The following is an 18,342-nucleotide window of genomic DNA, read 5'->3' as shown; positions in this document are numbered from 1 at the left end:
GTTTCACCATGTTGACCAGGATGTTCTCGATCTCTTGACCTCGTGATCCACCTGCCTCGGCCTCCCAAAGTGCTGGGATTACAGGCTTGAGCCACTGCGCCCGGCCAGCTGACTTATATTTTTAAGGAATCACTCAGGCTACTGTGTTGAGAATAAATTCTGGGGAAACAAGAATGGAATCAGGGAGACCAATTAGAAGGTGAATATAGTAATCTAGACCAGAAATGATAATGTCTTAAAACATGGCAGCAGCATGGGTAGCAAGAAGTGATCAGGTTCTAGGTATATTTCAAAAGTCAACTCACCATGATTTGTTCATGTGGAGTGTGAGAGGAAAAAAAAAGAGTGCAGGTGATTTTTGGTCTGATTAGTAGATTGAGATGACATTTACTGAAGGAGAAGCGAGCATGGCAGTGAGGGTGAGACAGAATCGGGAATTTGGTTCTGGACATGGCAAGTTTGTGATGCCTCTAACCATTAAGTGGAGATACAAAATAAGCAGTTGGATATATGAGTCTGGAATGCAAATGAGAGGGCTTAGCTGAAGATATTATAAGCATATAGGTAGTATTTAGAACTAGGAGACTGGATGAGGTCACTTAGGGAGTGAGTGTGGACTGAGGCCTGAAGCACTCCACCTTTTAGAAGTTGGAGAGATGAAAGGAACCAGCAAAAGAGTCTAAGAAGCAACCAGTGAGTCAGGAAACAAACCAAGAGAGTGGTATTCTGGAAACCAGGTACAAAAAGTGTGTCAGAAAGGAGAGCACGTGATCAGCTATCAAATGCTGCTGATGGGTTGAAAAAGATGCCAACTGACCATTAGATTTAGTAACATGGAGTTCATGACTGAACTTGACAAGAGTGTATTTAAAGGAGTGGTAAGGATGAAAAGATTGGAATAGCTTTAACAGAGAATGGGGAGAGAGGAAATGGAGGCAGTGAATATACACCATTGTTTCAAAGAATTCCATCAGATTTCTTGTTTGATAAGTGGTCCTTCGCTCACCAGTCTCTTCAAAGGGTAGAAGACGTTCCCTGGAGAATTCTGAAATGTAGAACTTTAAAATAATCTCCTGTGATTTCAGAGGGAAAAGACAGTGTTTCTGTTTAATACATTGTTACTATATTTTAACAAGCTGTTTTCAGGTTGACAGGTGCAGCAAACCACCATGGCACTTAAATACCTATGTAACAAGCTGCACATTCTGCACATGTATCCTGGAACTTAAAGTAAAATTTAAAAAAAAAAAAAAAAAAAAAAAAAAAAGCTGTTTTCAGCTGGACATGGTGACTCACGCCTATAATCCCAGCACTTTGGGAGGCCGAGGCGGGCAGATCACCTGAGGTAGGGAGTTCGAGACCATCTCAGCCAACATGGTGAAACCCCATTCCCACTAAAAATACAAAAAATTAGCCAGGCGTGGTGGCGGGCACCTACAATCCCAGCCACTTGGGAGGCTGAGGCAGGAGAAGAATTGCTTAAACCCAGGAGGCAGAGGCTGCAGTGAGCCGAGATTGCACCACTGCACTCTAGCCTAGGAGACAGAGTGAGACTCCATCTAAAAAAAAAAAACAAAACTCAGCTGTTTTCATATCATCCTAACTTGTGAAATACTATAGGACTGAGAATAATTGTTTGTATCACAATGAAAATCTGAAGCTACAACATTTTTAAAGTATAGATATACCTTGGAGATACTGCAGGTTTGGTTCTAGACCACTGCAATAAAGCAAGTGTCATACAATAAGTCACAGAAATTTTATGGTTTCTCAGTGCATAAAAAAGTTGTGTTAACACTATACTCTGTTAAGTGTTGCAGTGGCATTATGTCTTAAAAAAGCAATGTGCATACCATAATTTTAAAATACTCTTTTGTGTGTGTGTGACAGAATCTAGCTCTGATGTCCAGGCTAGAATGCAGTGGTACAGTCATTGCTTACAGCAGCCTCAATCTCCTGGGCTCAAGTGATCCTCTCACTCAGCCTCCCAAGTAGCTGGGACAGTAGGTGCATGTTTCCATACCTGACTAATTTTTTCTTTTGTTTATTTTTTATTTTTATTTTTTTTTTGTAAAAGCAGGGTCTCACTATGTTGCCCAGGCTGCTCTTGAACTCCTGGGCTCAAGCAGTCCTCCCGCCTCAGCCTCCCAAAGTGCTGGGATTCCAGGTGTGAACCACTGGGCCTGACCACTAAAACGCTTTATTGCTAAAAGATGCTAGTGCTCATCTGAGGCTGCACTCAGTCGTAATCTTATTGTTGGTTGAGGGTCTTGTCTTGATGTCGATGACTGCTGACTGATCAGGGTGGTTGGTTGTTGCTGATGGTTGGGGTAGCTGTGGCAGTTTCCTAAAATAAGACAAAAAATTTTGCCATATTGATTGACTCTTCCTTTCATGAACGATTTCTCTGTAACATGTGATGCTGTCTGATAGCATTTTACCCACAGTAAAACTTTCAAAATCAGAGTAAATCCCCTCAAATTCTGCTGTTGCTTCATTAATTCAGTTTGTGTAATATTCTAAATCTTTTATTGTGATTTCAGCAGTATTCATAGCATCTTCATCAGGAGTAGATTTCATCTCAAGAAACCACTCTTTGCTCATCAATAAGAAGCAACTCTCATCCATTCAAATTTTTTCATGAAATTATAGCAATCAGTTCCATTTTCAGGGTCCACTTTTAATTCTGGTTCTCTTGCTGTTTCTACTGCAAGTTATTTCCTTCACTGAAGTGTTGAACCCTTTAAAGTCATCCATGAGGCTTGGAATCAAGTTCTTCCAAACTTCCATTAATGTTGATAGTTTGACCTCCTCCCGTGAATTGCAAGTGCTCTTAATGGTGAAATCATTAAGGTGAAAGTACTTGCAATCTTGAAAGGTGAATTTGTTCCAGGTTTGCAATTTATTTTACCCAGAGCCATCAGATGAATCACCATAGCAGCTATAGCCTTTCAAAATGTATTTCTTACATAATAAGACCTGAATGTTGAAATGACTCCTTGATACATGGGCTGTAGAATGGATGTTATCTTAGCAGGCACGAAAACAGCATTAATCTTGCACATCTCCATTAGAGCTCTTGGGTGACTAGGTGCATTGTCAGTGGGCAACAATAGTTTGAAAGGAATCCTTTTTTTCTGAGCAGTGGGTCTCAACAATGGGCTTAAAATATTCTATAAACCATGCTGTAAACAGATGTGCTGCCATCCAGATTTTATTCTATTTATAGAGCACAGGCAGAGTAGATTTAGCACGATTTTTAAAGGACCCTAAAGTCACTAGCTGAATTAGCTCCTAACAAGGGAGTCAGCCTGTCCTGACTGGGCATGGTGGCTCACGCCTGTAATTCCAGCATTTTGGGAGGCCGAGGCTGGCAGATCACCTCAGGTCAGGTCAAGACCAGCCTGGCTAACATGGTAAAATCTCATCTCTACTAAAGATACAAAAAATTAGCCGAATGTGGTGGTGCACGCCTATAATCCCAGCTACTCAGGAGGCTGAGGCAGGAGAATCACTTAAGCCTGGGAGGCGCAGGTTGCAGTGAGCCGAGATTGTGCTCCAGCGTGGGCAAGAAGAGCGAAACTCTGTCTCAAAAAAAAAAAGATCCCCCCAGACAGTATCTGTGAAACACAAAATAACAAAGCACGATAAAACTCGGTATGCTTGTAGCATTTTTGGACAAAATTATGTCAATGAGATATAAACAATGAGTATATCAATAAGAAATAGTAAAAGCAAATCATTTGAGCCCTTTTTATTTAGCATGGAGATGATATGATAAATTCTGTAAGAGCACATCTTGGTTGTGATTTTTATTTATTTATCTATTTTTGAAACAGAGTCTCACTCTGTCGCCCAGGCTAGAGTGCAGTGGCGCCATCTTGGTTCACTGCATCCTCCACCTCCTGGGTTCAAGCAATTCTTGTCCCTCAGCCTCCCAAGAATCTGGGATTACAGGCATGTGCCACCATGCCTGGCTAATGCTTTTGTATTTTCAGTAGAGACAGGGTTTACACCATGTTGGCCAGGCTGGTCTCGAACTCCTGGCCTCAAGTGATCTGCCCGCCTCGGCCTCCCACAGTGCTGGATTACAGGCATGAACCACCGTGCCTGGCCAGTTGTAATCTTTATAACTGTAAGTAGCAGTAAGTGGTGTTGCTCAGATCAAGAAGAATAATACTCACTATGTTCAAAATTGTGTCATGGCTATGTCCCAAGGCAAAACCTTCAGCTGACCCTTCTATCAGTAGCCGTTAAGAAAAAGGTATGTACATATTTTTGCTAAATAGGATAGAAAATCTCACATTCTCTTTTTCACATTTTACGTAAAAGAAAGCGCATCTGATTAAACTGTCTTAAGTCATTTGTGTCTATGTCACTATAATTTCTACCTTTTTAAAACTGTTGTTATTCTTTTTTCCTTTTCTGATTCAGGAAACTTCGAGCTACATTAGATGAATATACTACTCGCGTGGGACAGCAAGCTATTGTCCTCTGTATCTCACCCTCCAAACCCAACCCTGTCTTTAAAGTGTTTGGGGCAGCACCTTTGGAGAATGTGGTAAGTGAGAACCAAGCTGTTCGCAGATGCCCTTTGCTTTCCGTCAGTTGCTCCCATTCTTCTGATCCTCTGTCTAGTATAACAGTTGGCATTTCTATTACCCTCTAATCCAGGAGTGTGAGTGGGGACTAGTTTTCAGACTACTTTATGCATATCAAAACAAGAAGATTATTTCTGTTTTTACTTCCTATGTCAAGGCATTTTACCTCCCCAGATGCAATGGGTGGCCAGGGGAGGGTTTTAGATTTGTTTTAGCTTTTCGGCACTAGAGAAGAGAAGACATGCCAGATTTCATGGTTGTCAACAGTGTGACAGTAAAGGCTATTTCTCAGGCACCATTTTGAACTAGAAGCCTTCTACTATATTCTTCTAAGGAAAGGTCGTAACACATCCTAATTGTAGGGCTTCAGGAATTTTTGGAAAAACTCAAAATTCAAAAATGTTAAGAAATAACCACAACATTTCAGAGATAGCAAGGTGGTGTGAAAAAATATACAACAAACAGAATTTCTATCAACGGATTAGTAATTCTGAACTCAAAATTTAATGCCTATATTCAATATGGGAGACATCTAATAAATGTCAGTTGATAGAAATTCTGTTTGTTGTATTTTTTTCACACCATCTTCCTATTCCTGAATGAGAGGGGGCAGGGAAACACGCTGTTTTCTTTATTAGGAGACTAATGCAGGATTTTGTAACAAAATTACTGATTTATATCAGAAACAAAATAGTAGATAATTCCAAGGTATCAGCTTCATGAGGGAAACCTGGGGGCATTTTATTGATCATTATTTGAGGTACATATTTGAAATCTCCTACATTTCTTCAAAGAATTGATTTAATACTCTGCTCCAAATATAGAAATATATTTGAACATTTTGATTGTATAATTATCCAGAGCTAATTTTATAAAAATAGTCTTTTGCCCCTGTGTACTTATACAATGAGAACTATTCTTTCTCAGGCCACATTAACTTTGAATCATTAGTAGCATAATGATCTGTCAGGATTTAAATTGCATTTTGTTTTTATTAGGATAAAATTTATTAGCTTAAAATGACATTTATTAGATGTCTCCCATATTGAATATAGGCTTGAGTTCAGAATTACTAATCCGTTGATAGAAATTCTGTTTGTTGTATATTTTTTCACACCACCTTGCTATCTCTGAAATGTTGTGGTTATTTCTTAACATTTTTGAATTTTGAGTTTTTCCAAAAATTCCTGAAGCCCTACAATTAGGATGTGTTACGACCTTTCCTTAGAAGAATATAGTAGAAGGCTTCTAGTTCAAAATGGTGCCTGAGAAATAGCCTTTACTGTCACACTGTTGACAACCATGAAATCTGGCATGTCTTCTCTTCTCTAGTGCCGAAAAGCTAAAACAATGCTACTACTGATAGTAATAAAGATGGTGCAATCTATGAAAAAGATTCACCCAGAAGACTCAGAAAAATACTTCAGAAAATTACTTACTGCAAAAAATTGTTTTTAAGTTTGGGAAACTGTTGGAGTTCTCCATAGAATACAGGAAGATACAGACTCTGTTAAACAGGGTAGACTAGACTAAGATAAAAAGCTTTTACCTTTGACTGACATTGCTAAATATAGGTTAGGGAATACAAGTACCAGTAAAATTTAGAAGCAGAATATATTTTCCAGAATACTAAAGAAAAAAGAAACAAGACCAAGTCTCTCTATAAAACACAGAAAACAAGGAAGGAGTTTTTAAAAACTAAATAAAACACATAGTCTAGAACACAATAATACAAGTGAGGCCAGTTAATTCTGTTATAAACCATACATATAAATGGGTTAAACTGCCTTGTTAAAGGCATAGATGTTCTTTCAGGTTGGAACAACAACCCAAATCAGACCCATCTCTGTTCAATGTATATGTCATACTCATAGCCGCTCACAAATGTTAAAAACAGATTCAAGTAATAGAATCAAGAAAGTAAAAAGACAACACACAGAATGGGAGAAATATTTGCAAATCATAATGTCTGATTTAAAAAAACTTGTGGTGAGAATGTATAAAGAATTCTTACAATTCAACAATAAAAAGACAACCCAATTTAAAAATAGATAAAAGGGCCGCACATAGTGGCTCATGCCTATAATCCTAGCACTTTGGGAGGCCAAAGTAGGTGGATCACTTGAGGCCAGGAGTTCAAGACCAGCCTGGCCAACACGGTGAAATTCCATCTCAACTAAAAATACAAAAATTGGCTGGGCACAGTGGCAGGCACCTGTAATCCCAACTACTCCAGAGGTTGAAGCAGGATAATCACTTGAACCCAGGAGGCAGAGGTTACAGTGAGCCAAGATCCCGTGCCACTGCACTCCAGCCTGGGAAATAGAGTGAGACTCTGTCTCAGAATATAATAATAAAAATAAAAATAGGCAAAAGGTCTGAATAGATATTTCTCCAAAGAGATATAGTAATGGCCAGCAAGCACATGAGAACTAATGATAAATAATCATTTGTTATTGATCACTATTTATCACTAGTCTTTATCACTAGTCATTAGGGAAATGAAAATAGAACCACACCGAGATACCACTTCATACCCACAGGGATGAGTATAATCAAAAAGATAACAATAAGTGTTGGTGAAGATTTGGAGAAAGAAAAGGCAAAATGGTACAGCTGCTTTGGAAAACAATTTGTCAGTCTCTCAAAATGTTAAAAGTAGAGTTGCCATGTGACCTAGCAGTTCTGTTCCTAAGTTATACCCAAGAGAACTGAAAACATGTTCACACACAAACTTGTACACAGTGTTTATAGCAACATTGTTGATAATTGTCAAAAAGTGGAAACAGCGCAAATGTTCATCAGCTGATAAATGGATAAATAAAATGAGGTATATCCATAGGATAGAATATTATTCAGCAAGAAAAAGGGAAGAAGTACTCATATTATACTACAGCATGGAAGAACCTTAGCAACATTCTGCTAAGCAAAGAACCCAGTCACAAAAGACCACATATTGTATGATTCCATTTATATGCAATGTCCAGGATAGATAAACCTTATTTATACAGAGAGAGTGGATTCGTGGTTGCCAGAGACTGGGGAAGGGGAAGGGAGGAATGGGGAGTGACAGCCAGTGGGCATGGTTTTCTTTTAGAGGGAATGAAATGCTCTAAAATTAGATTTTGGCCATAATTTTAGGACCCTATAAGTATAAAGTCTTATGCTTTAAATGGGTGAATTGTATGGTATGGCAAACTGAGTTATGACCCCCAGAGATGTGTAGGTCCTAACCCCTGGAACCTGTGAATGTTACCTTACATAGCAAAAATGCAGTTGTAATTAAGTTAAGAGTCTTGAGATGGGGAGATTATTCTTGATTATCCAGGTAGGCCCTAAACTTAATCACAAGTATCTTTATAAGAGGGAAACAAAGGGAGATTGGCATAGAAGTAGATGTGCTGGTGGAAGCAAGAGGTTGGACGTAAGGAGGGGTCCAGAGCCAGTGATACAGGCTAGACAGAGCTAGACAAGGCAAAGAGACGATTCTCCCTTAGAGAGGCTCCCTTAGAGCCTGCGGAAGGACCCAGCCCTGCCAACACCTTGACTTTAGCCAAGTAAAACCAAGAAAGTAAATTTGTGTAGGTTTAAGCTACCCAGTTTGTGGTGATTTGTGGGAGCCGTAGGAAACAAATCCATATAGTGTGTGAACTGTGTGTCAGTAAAGCTGTTTTATAAATGTTAAAAGTGAAATGTAAAAAAGCAGGCAGAAGTCTATCAGAGAAATGCCTACAATAATAAATCATGGATCACAGCGTTAATATCAGACAAAGCCTAATTGTCAAGGCAAACAAGTATTAACTGAGAACCCAGGGTAATTTAGTTTTAATAAGAAGTATTTATTTATTTAGTGACAGGGTCTCACCCTGTCACCAGGCTGGAGTGTAGTGGCGCAGTCTCAGCTCTCTGCAACCTCCACCTCTTGGGTTCAAGTGATCCTCCCATGTCAGCCTCCTGAGTAGCTGGGAATACAGGCATGTGCCACCATGCCCAGCTAAGGTAAGATGTACATATTTATAATGAACCTTTATATTATTCAAGTAACTTTAAAGCAAAAATGAGGCCAGGTACAGTGGCTCATGCCTGTAATCCCAGCACTTGGGAAGCCTGAGGTGGAAGGCCAGGAGTTCAAGACAAGCCTGGGCAACATAGTGATTTGGCCAAGATTCCTCAACTTCTGAATAGTAGAGTCAGGGTAAGAAAAGTTTTTTGTATATACAGAAGACACAAATAATATAAAACAGACATCAGAATACTTCCGAAAGATGTGACTGAAGGAGAATAAGAAAGAGAAAACTCTTTCTTTGGATATCTTAATAGCACCTCAAACTCAGCATGTCTAAACTAAACTTAAATCCCGCTTCCCCCAGCCATTAAGGTGTTTCCAGTATTTGTCCCCACCCTCCCCCACCCCCCGCCACCCCATCCAGTTACGCAAGCCAGAAACTTGGAACCATTTTTGGCATCTTTCTCTCTTCTTTACCCCATAGCCCATCCATTATTTTGTTCTTCATTCATTTCCTAAATGTCTCTCAAACCAGGTCACTTTTCTCTATTTCTGTTGCTACCACCCTAGCTATCAGATCTGATGTCCATCCAGGTCCCTTTTCAGCGGCAAGAGTTCTTTACTTGACTCTAGCTGTCCCCAGCCTCATCTTGCCTTGCTCCCCCAATTCACTCTCCACTCAAGCCACAAGGCTCTGTTCAGTCTCTTGCACAGACTCTGCTGCTTTCCTCTGCAGAACTTTTGTGTCTATGCTCTTCCCTCTGATTTGCCCTCTTTTACCTCGTTTTTTACTTTATTGACTTTTACTCAGCTCAGTCAACACTTTATTCATGAAGTTTTCTCTGACCTTGCTGAGCAGGTCAGAGCACCCTATTCTATCCAAAACTCTCACAGGACTTCTGAACACTTACTAAAGACACAGCTTTATTTATCCGTGAGGTTATTCTATTAATGCCCATCCCAGCTAGATTGTAAGCTCCAAGAGGGCAGGGACTGGATCTACTTTGCCCTCCATTATGCTTCCAGTACCAAGCACTGCGCTTGCCACAGTAGTTCCTCAGGAATATCTGTTGAATGACTAAAGCATCTGAAATGGGTTGGCAGCACTCCGAAATGTTAAAATGCAGATTTAGTTTATAAATTCTATTCCCACTTTGGATCTAAATTGATACCATAAGAAGTAAAGAGCTATGAAGCTGGCTGTGTCATCCTTTATAGCACATACACTCATTCTGTCGCCTAGGTCAGAGTGCTGTGGCATGATCTCGGCTCACTGCAACCTCTGGCTCCGAGGTTCAAGTGATTTTCCTGCGTCAGCCTTCTGAATAGCTGGGATTACAAGCTCCCACTACCACGCCCAGCTAATTTTTTTGTATTTTTAGTAGAGACAGGGCTTCACCATGTTGGCCAGACTGGTCTCAAACTCCTGACTTCAGGTGATCTGCCCATCTTGGCTTCCCAGAGTGCTGGGATTACAGGCATGAACTACGATACCTGGCCTAAACTTTGGTTTTTTGAATGGTTCTCCACACCGATTTTTTTCTGTCTGTGACTCAGTGTCCTCAAATGTAAAATAAGGATGATAATACCCACCTCACTTGGAAGCAGTAGAAATTAGTAAAAGTTGATTATCATCCCCCTGTATATAAAATGCTTAGGAAGACCTGGCATAAAAAGCATTGGCACATGGTAGATCTTTTTTTTTTGAGACGGAGTTTCGCTCTTGTTGCCCAGGCTGGAGTGCAATGATGCGATCTCGGCTCACCGCAACCTCCGCCTCCTGGGTTCAGGCAATTCTCCTGCCCCAGCCCCCTGAGTTGCTGGGATTACAGGCACGCGCCACCATGCCCAGCTAATTTTTTGTATTTTTAGTAGAGACGGGGTTTCACCATGTTGACCAGTATGGTCTCGATCTCTTGACCTCGTGATCCACCCGCCTCGGCCTCCCACAGTGCTGGGATTACAGGCTTGTGCCACTGCGCCCGGCCCTATAGATCTTAAAGATGCCATTCCCTGAGGGCATTCTCTTTGTGGCTTACTACCATATCATATACTTTAATGAATTTTGTAGGAATAGGCTTAGAAATATTTTGTTGTGGAACACAGAACTTCCTTTAATAAAAAACAAGAAAGAAGAACTGTGGGAGTTTCTGAAGGTGGAGCTCTTTCCTCAGTCGATAACCCACAGTGTTTAGATGGGCATACCAGATATGACTAACCAGTTTTACAGGTGCAGAAATCATTCCCAGTCACAGGGGCAAGAGGTAGTTCTGGAGTTGTCACCAGCTTCTTAGAAATTGTCCATCTGCCTTTGTTTAATTCTTCCTACTTAATAGATAAGTGGACTCTGGAGGCAGTCTTGATTTCTCCTAAGTCATCCATTTATATAGATTTTGAAAAATGGCTTCAAGTTGCATGCAGTTTGGAAGCACATGTGGAAAGTAGCGTAGTGAAAGCCCCGTTGCTCATGTATTAGTCAACATATAACTATTTAACACTATTGGATAAAAGGTATGAGATAAGGATTCCATCTTAGTCCTTTGGGGTTTCAGGGTTCAAAACTGGGAACCCCAAGGGACTAGGGGGAAACTAGAGCCCTGAACTGAGGCAGGAGAAAGGAGGCAGATGCTGGGGCCGGAGAGACAATAGGATGAAGCCAACGTAACTTCAGGGGCCACAGCCTGCGGCCTGGCTCAAAGCCAGATGTGCTTCACAGTCACAGGTCTGAGGGCAGCTGTTTGTCACATACCTCAGATGACAATATGTTTTTAGTCTCATAGGGAGTTGTAGAAAATTTTTTTAAAAATTATTTATGAGACCTTCCCAAAGACTCTTCCTTTATCCAGATAAGCGTCAGAAATAGAAAAGAATTATGGTATCTTGTCTGGTACTATTTTTGCGACCTAACTAAAGGCCCAGTGACTTATAGCAAACATTGTAAAAAGTAGCCAAGTGTGGTGGCACATGCCTGTGATCCCAGCTACTTGGGAGGCTGAGGTGGGAGGATCACTGTGGCTCAGGAGTTCAAGGCTGCAGTGAATGAGCCTGCATGACAGAGCAAGACCCTGTATCAAAAACAAAACAAAATACAACTCTAATGCCGCCTAAATACCCTGAACACCCTCCATTTCTGATAATTATAAATGTTTGTTAATGTTTTACCTGTATATGTCTGAATATGTGAAATATTTTATAATATTTCAGCCTGGACAATATAGTAAAACCGTGTCTCATTAAAATGTGTGTGTGTGTGTGTGTGTGTGTGTGTGTGTGTGTGTGTGTGTGTGTGTAAAATAAACAAAGGACCTGGTCCCTATGCTCAGCAATGTCAGGCACTGGTTGTGTATAGTGTGTTCTGGAAATAACAGTATAAGTGACACGTGCTTATTTGTGTCAGTAGGAATGGAGGAAGAGAATTATGGCAAGAATACTTGGGAAGATTTTTCAGGGCAAGTGGGAATTGAATTGGGCCTTGAAAAATGGAATTTTTTTTTTTTTTTTTTTTTTTGAGATGGAGTCATGCTCTGTTGCCCAGGCTAGAGTGCAATGGCACAATCTCAGCTCATTACAACCTCCACCTCCCAGGGTTAGGCAATTCTCCTGCCTCAGCTTCCCGAGTACCATTACACCCAGCTAATTTTTGTATTTTTTAGTAGAGACAGGGTTTCACCATACTGGCCAGGCTGGTCTCAAACTCCCGACCTCTGGCAAATCTGCCTGTCTCAGCCTCCCAGTGTTGGGATTACAGGCATGAGCCACCGCACCTGGCAAAAAATTGAAAATATTGGATAAGAAGCAGATTTATGTGGTGGCTCACCTCTGTAATCCCAGCACTTTAGGAGACCTAGGTGGCCAGATCACTTGAGGTCAGGAGTTTGAGACCAGCCAGACCAACACGGCGAAACCCCATCTCTACTAAAAATTCAAAAATTAGCTAGATATGATGGTGGGCGCCTATAATCCAAGCTACTCTGGAGGCTGAGGCAGGAGAATCGCTTGAACCCAGGAGATGTAGGTGGCAGTGAACCAAGATCGCACCACTGCACTCCATCCTAGGCAACAGATCAGGACTCCTTCTCAAACAAATAAATAAATAAATAAATAAAGATTTCTAGATGTTTCAAAGAAAAGAACTTGCTAGATGCCAAGGTGGGTGACGAGTTGGGCAGCTAAAAAGGGAAGAAAGTGAGTAAAGTTGCTCGGTATTATAGGACTCCATGGAGGTTGTATGCTGGGAGCTCAAGAGGCATCATTCACATAGTCTCCAGGGTTGGCAAGCACTACTGTATATGGCGGCTCTGGCAGAGGAGTATTGGGAAAATAAGTAATTGGAAAGAATGAATTGTGGGCCAGAGAAGCTTGGGCTTCATCCTGTAAGAAGTGGGGAACTATAGCAGTTTCTTGAGAAGAAAAGGTAAATGATAGTGATGTGGCTAACCATACCAGCTTTGGAGCTAGATAAAAATTTGTTTGATTTTTTAGCTATACTTCTTACTAGTTAATATGATTTGGGGAAAGTTACTTAAGTTTATTAAGCCTCAGTTTTCTCATTTGCAAAATGAGTATAATAATATTTTCCTTATAGAATTATGGTAAGTAGTATTTGAGACAGTGTATGTAGTGCTTGGCACAAAGTAAGTGGTCAATAAACGGTGTTTGATGATAAGTGTTTCCAAAATTTCAAATGGCAGTGGTATACAGAATGAATTGGGGGAAGAGAGTGGTAACTGATTTTGATTTTAAGTGGTGGTTTACCATAGTTGTGAAACCAACTAGTTGACATATTGGTGTGAAGTGACAAAGGAATAAGCTATGGTTTTTGGAATAGAAGGCATAAGTTGGAACATAAACCCGTATTTTATCTTATCTGTGACACCATTGATTATAAGATGTGCTGTTATTTGTGTACTATGAAGAAAGAAAAAACCTTGACGAATGTTGACACAATGCTATCACTTAAAATTTTTATTTTCCTTTTTTTTTTTTTTTTTTTTCCTGGTTTCGCTCTTGTTACCCAGGCTGGAGTGCAGTAACTTGATCTCGGCTCACTACAACCTACACCTCCTGGGATCACACGATTCTCCTGCCTCAGCCTCCCGAGTAGCTGGGACTACAGGCACATGCCACCACACCCAGCTAATTTTTGTCTTTTTAGTAGAGACGGGTTTTTACCTTGTTGGCCAGGATGGTCTCAATCTCTTGACCTCATGATCCACTCCCCTCAGCCTCCCAAAGTGCTAGAATTATAGGCGTGAGCCACCACGCCCAACCAGAATTTTTATTTTCTACTTATTGAAAGAACTCTTTCAAGACTTACTTTGACATAGCTTTTAATCGTGTATCATTTTTGTGTGTATATAAAAAGGAAAATATAAGTGAAATAAAGTATTTTTGAAATTTCTTCACATTCAGAGTCCAACCCTTTTGAATTACTTCTTGTTTCAGTCATCATTGTCTGTGTTTTTTCATGTAATATTGTTCTCTGTGCCATCATGAAAATGGGCAGTGCCCTATTTCTTTAAAAAGTGCTCTGTTATTGTCTCTGATTTTCCCCGCAAGCAGCAACAGGTTTGATGCAGGTGCTTTTTTTTTTTTTTTTTTTTGAGATGGAGTCTTGCTCTGTTGCCCAGGCTGAAGTGCAGTGGCATGATCCTGGTTCACTGCAACCTCTGCCTCCTGGGTTCAAACGATTCTCCTGCCTCAGCCTCCCGAGTAGTTGGGATTACAGGCGCCTACCACCACACCCGGCTAATTTTTGTATTCTTGGTAGAGATGAGGTTTTGCCATATTGGTCAGGCTGGTCTCAAACTTCTGACCTCTGCCCACCTTGGCCTCCCAAAGTGCTGGGATTACAGGTGTGAGCCCCCGAGCCTGGCGGTGCTTCTCGATCTTACTAGAAATTGTCATTGGGAAGGTTATTAGACAACAGCCAAGACTCACATTCTCTTCTCAAATGGTGCTAAATGATTTGCTGACTAAAAAGGCCAGGGATAGCAAACATGTTGACGTAACTGCAGGCCGTGACCGCTATGCCCTGTTATTGCCTTGTCCAAAGCAATTTTAAGATTTATCCTAATTTCAGAAGACAGATAAATATGAAAGAAAAATGTATCTCAGAACTGATAAATCAGATAGAATTGAAACACTAGGTCAGTAATTCTGAGAAAGTTACTTAACTTTAGTAAGCAAGCTTAGATAGAAATGCTCCAGTTATACCTGAAGTTGTTTTGTTGTAAATTACTCAGGGATGCTCTATCAGCACTAAAAAAGATATTTTAAAGGAATTATATAGCACTGATAAGCTGACTCATAAAAATGGCTGAAATTGTTTGAAACTGGCTAATAAAGAAGTAATAACCTAATGATTCCATTTTTGAATGCCAGGTGTTTCTAAAAGCTTGATAAAATTTGTTTTTATTTTTAAATTTTTACTTATTTATTTTTGAGACAAGGTCTGGCTGTCACCCAGGCTGGACTACAGTGACATGATCTCAGCTCACTGCAACCTCCGCCTCCTGGACTCAAGCCATCCTCCTACGTCAGACTCCCGAGTAGCTGGGACCACAGGAACGCACCACCATGCCCAGCTAATTTTTGTATTTTTAGCAGAGACGGGGTCTCACCATGTTGCCTAGGCTGATCTCAAACTCCTGGACTCAAGGCATCTGCCTGCCTCAGCCTCCCAAAGTGCTGGAATTACAGGCATGAGCCACCACACACAGCCTGTTTTTCTAATATGATCATTCTTCCTATTGGCTTATACCTAATATAAGGATTTAACCTTATAAAGCTTAAAGTTCTAAGACCAGAACCTAGGTGTATTAGTCCGTTTTCACAGTGCTATAAAGAACTACCTGTGACTGGATAATTTGTAAATAAAAGAGGTTTAATTGACTTATAGTTCTGCATGGCTAGGGAGGTCTCAGGAAACTTAACAATCATGACAGAAGGGGAAGCAAGGCATGTCTTACATGGTGGCAGGAGAGAGAGACAGACAGACAGACAGATACAGGGTGGGGGATGCCAGGGGAGCTGACAAACACTTTTAAACCATCAGCTCTTGTGAGAACTCACTATCACAAGAACAGGATGGGAGAAACTGCCCCCGTGATCCAGTCACCTCCCACCAGGTCCCTCCCTCAACATGTAGAGATTTCAATAGAGATGAAATTTGGGTGGGGACACAGAGCCAAACCATATCACCAGGCTCGTAAGATTTATTTTTGTGTGTCTGTGAGTAGGCAGCCTAAACACTGTCTAGAATACAGAAACAGCAGAAAATATAATCCTGTAAAGTTGCTGTGGCAACATCAGCTACTTATGTTGCAATAAATGTAATGGCAATAATTTTTTAAACTTTCCTTTTTATTAGAGACCGGGATAAAACTGAATCTCTGGAAAGATAATGAGTCTAGAAATTTGTGCTATTTTTCTCTCATTCCCTTATTGACGTATTTGGAGGATTCTTCAATTGTAGAAGTTGTACTATGTAGCCAGTAATAATATTTATTTTTTCAGATGCTTGGGGTAGAATATGGGAATTTTTCTTTTTTCATCCACATAATGAGATATTTATAAGTAAATGTGTAGAGTCCAACCCACTCACAGATAACCCAGGATTCAAACGTTGTTGGAACTTCTAGACAAACCTCATTTTCTCTTTTCTTTTCTAAAATAATGCCTTGAGCCCAGAAAGCAAGTTAATTTCCTATCCCACTTGCCACATTTCCATAATTCCATGGCTTCTTTGTTATTCTCAGGGGTTTCCTCATCCCCCTTGTGTATCCTCCTAAGTGAATGAACCCATTTTTCCCCCTCCAAGTTCCAGGCATTCAGATGAACCCATTATATTGGTGGTTGGAGGACCCAGCGTCTGTCCACCCTTTTTGTTCATAATAGAAGAATGTGTGCATGTCTCATGTGTTACCATTAAGTTTTCTGTCTTTTGAGAAATATTTCACTGACTGGTGGGAATGCAGACAACGAACAGCAATATCTGGTTCCAACCTGGGCTAGACCTAAAGGCATCGTGGGTTGGAGGTTCATTTCTGTCACCGGGGCCTACCAGAAGGAAGATTTGACCTGTGAGGCTCCCTCTGGCCCGGGTCTTACCGGTAGTGGCACTCAGCTACAAAATACACCTATCTTTTTTTTTTCTCTGATTCTTTTCAGTCCAGTCTCTTGTACGCATGAATCTCCTGTCTATTTGGTAGTCTGGCTTTCCAGGAACCTAGCAGCAGTTTTGAATGAATAGGTTACTTGGAGTTTTAGAATTGTAAATCCTTGAAGATCTTGAAAATGATTTTGGTGATGAGCTGCCACAGCTGGCTGTTCATCCAATGGCCCGGGAAATGCAGAACCGTGAATACCATGCCTGATAGACCCAGAACAGGCAATGGCACCTTCATTGAGAAAACATGATTTTAACTGAGAAGTAGTATTTCTGGAAAAAATTTCCACTGGCTCTTCTATTGTTGTTACCTGTAATTTCATCATCTTTTCATTTAATTCCATTCAGCATGATGTCTTTGGGACCAGTGGGTATTTTTGTATTTGCTTATAGAAGTGTTTGTTCTTAGGGCTATGCAATGGCTCGGAAGACCAGCCCCACCTACTCTCTTGTTGCTTGGCACCAATCCTCCCTGGTTGTTGGGCGTCTTGTTTACCTCTGCCCTTAATTCCCTGCAGGTGCGTAAGTACAAGAGCATGATCCTGGAAGACCTGGAGTCTGCTCTGGCAGAACACGCCCCTGCGCCACAGGAGGTTAACTCAGAACTGCCACCTCTCACCATCGACGGAATTCCAGTCTCTGTGGACAAAATGACCCAGGTAAGAGGCGGGAGGTGAGGAGGAGACACAAAGACAAGTGGCACAGGTGTGGGCGGGCCTCTGATCTGACCAGGGTCTGAGATACAGATTGGAGTCTGCTGAAACAGTAGCAGCCTTGGAAAAGACACTGCAGTGTCAGAAGACTGCTCCCAACCAAGAGCATGGCTGTGGTCTCCTCTTTCTTCTGGCAGCTTTTTTTTTTTCTTTCACTTGGGCCTTTGGGTTGGATTTAAAAAAAAAAAAAGAAAAAGCTTTTAGCTTGGGGTTGGTCTGAGAAGAACATTAGGAGTTTGATGAATCACAGTCAAGGTGGGCAAGTGAACTTTTAGCCTCTCAGTCTGCTCTGCTCCTATTTCAATGTCAATTCTGAATACTACATGTTATCACTAAGTACAGCTCCCTTCCCCAAGAAATAAGAATGTAAAACTCAGAGTAACAGTCTTCTGAATCATTGATTTCCTCTTCCTTTTAAAAATTTTTATTTAAATTTAAAAAATTTTATGATTTCTAAAGATGGAGTCTCACTATGTTGCCTATGCTGTCTCAAACTACTAAGCTCAAGCAATCCTCCTGCCTCGGCCTCCCAAGGTGCTGGGATTATAGGCGTGAGCCGCTGTGCCAGCCTGATTTCCTCTTCCTTTAAGAAGGGAAGTCAAAATTGCTGGGTGTAGTGGCTCACACCTGTAATCCCAGCACTTTGGGAGGCCGAGGCAGGTGGATCACCTGAGGTCAGGAGTTCAAGACCAATCTGGCCAACATGGTGAAATGTCTCTGCTAAAAATAAAAAATTTAGCTGGATGTTGTGGCAGACATCTGTAATCCCAGCTACTCAGGAGGCCGAGGCAGGAGAATTGCTTGAACCTGGGAGGCAGAGGTTGCAGTGAGCTGAGATCATGCCATTGCACT

At 41.0% G+C, this 18,342-nt stretch overlaps 1 protein-coding gene across 13 annotated transcripts in view; it reads left to right on the top strand.

The window, feature by feature from the left end:
* NRF1 (nuclear respiratory factor 1) overlaps window positions 1-18,342 on the top strand; it is a 144,591-nt gene that overhangs the window by 58,848 nt on the left and 67,401 nt on the right. For all 13 annotated transcript variants that reach the window (XM_017532572.2, XM_017532580.2, XM_037740000.1 and 10 more), the window contains 2 exons: window positions 4,435-4,561; window positions 17,296-17,436. In XM_017532572.2, coding sequence (XP_017388061.1) covers window positions 4,435-4,561; window positions 17,296-17,436 — 268 coding nt within the window. The remainder of the gene's footprint in view (window positions 1-4,434; window positions 4,562-17,295; window positions 17,437-18,342) is intronic.

This window comes from Cebus imitator, unplaced genomic scaffold (assembly GCF_001604975.1).
Source record: "Cebus imitator isolate Cc_AM_T3 unplaced genomic scaffold, Cebus_imitator-1.0 Scaffold77, whole genome shotgun sequence".
Classification (NCBI taxonomy): Eukaryota; Metazoa; Chordata; class Mammalia; order Primates; family Cebidae; genus Cebus; species Cebus imitator.
Note: the sequence above shows the minus strand (reverse complement) of the source record. Positions and strands in the feature narration are given on the sequence as shown.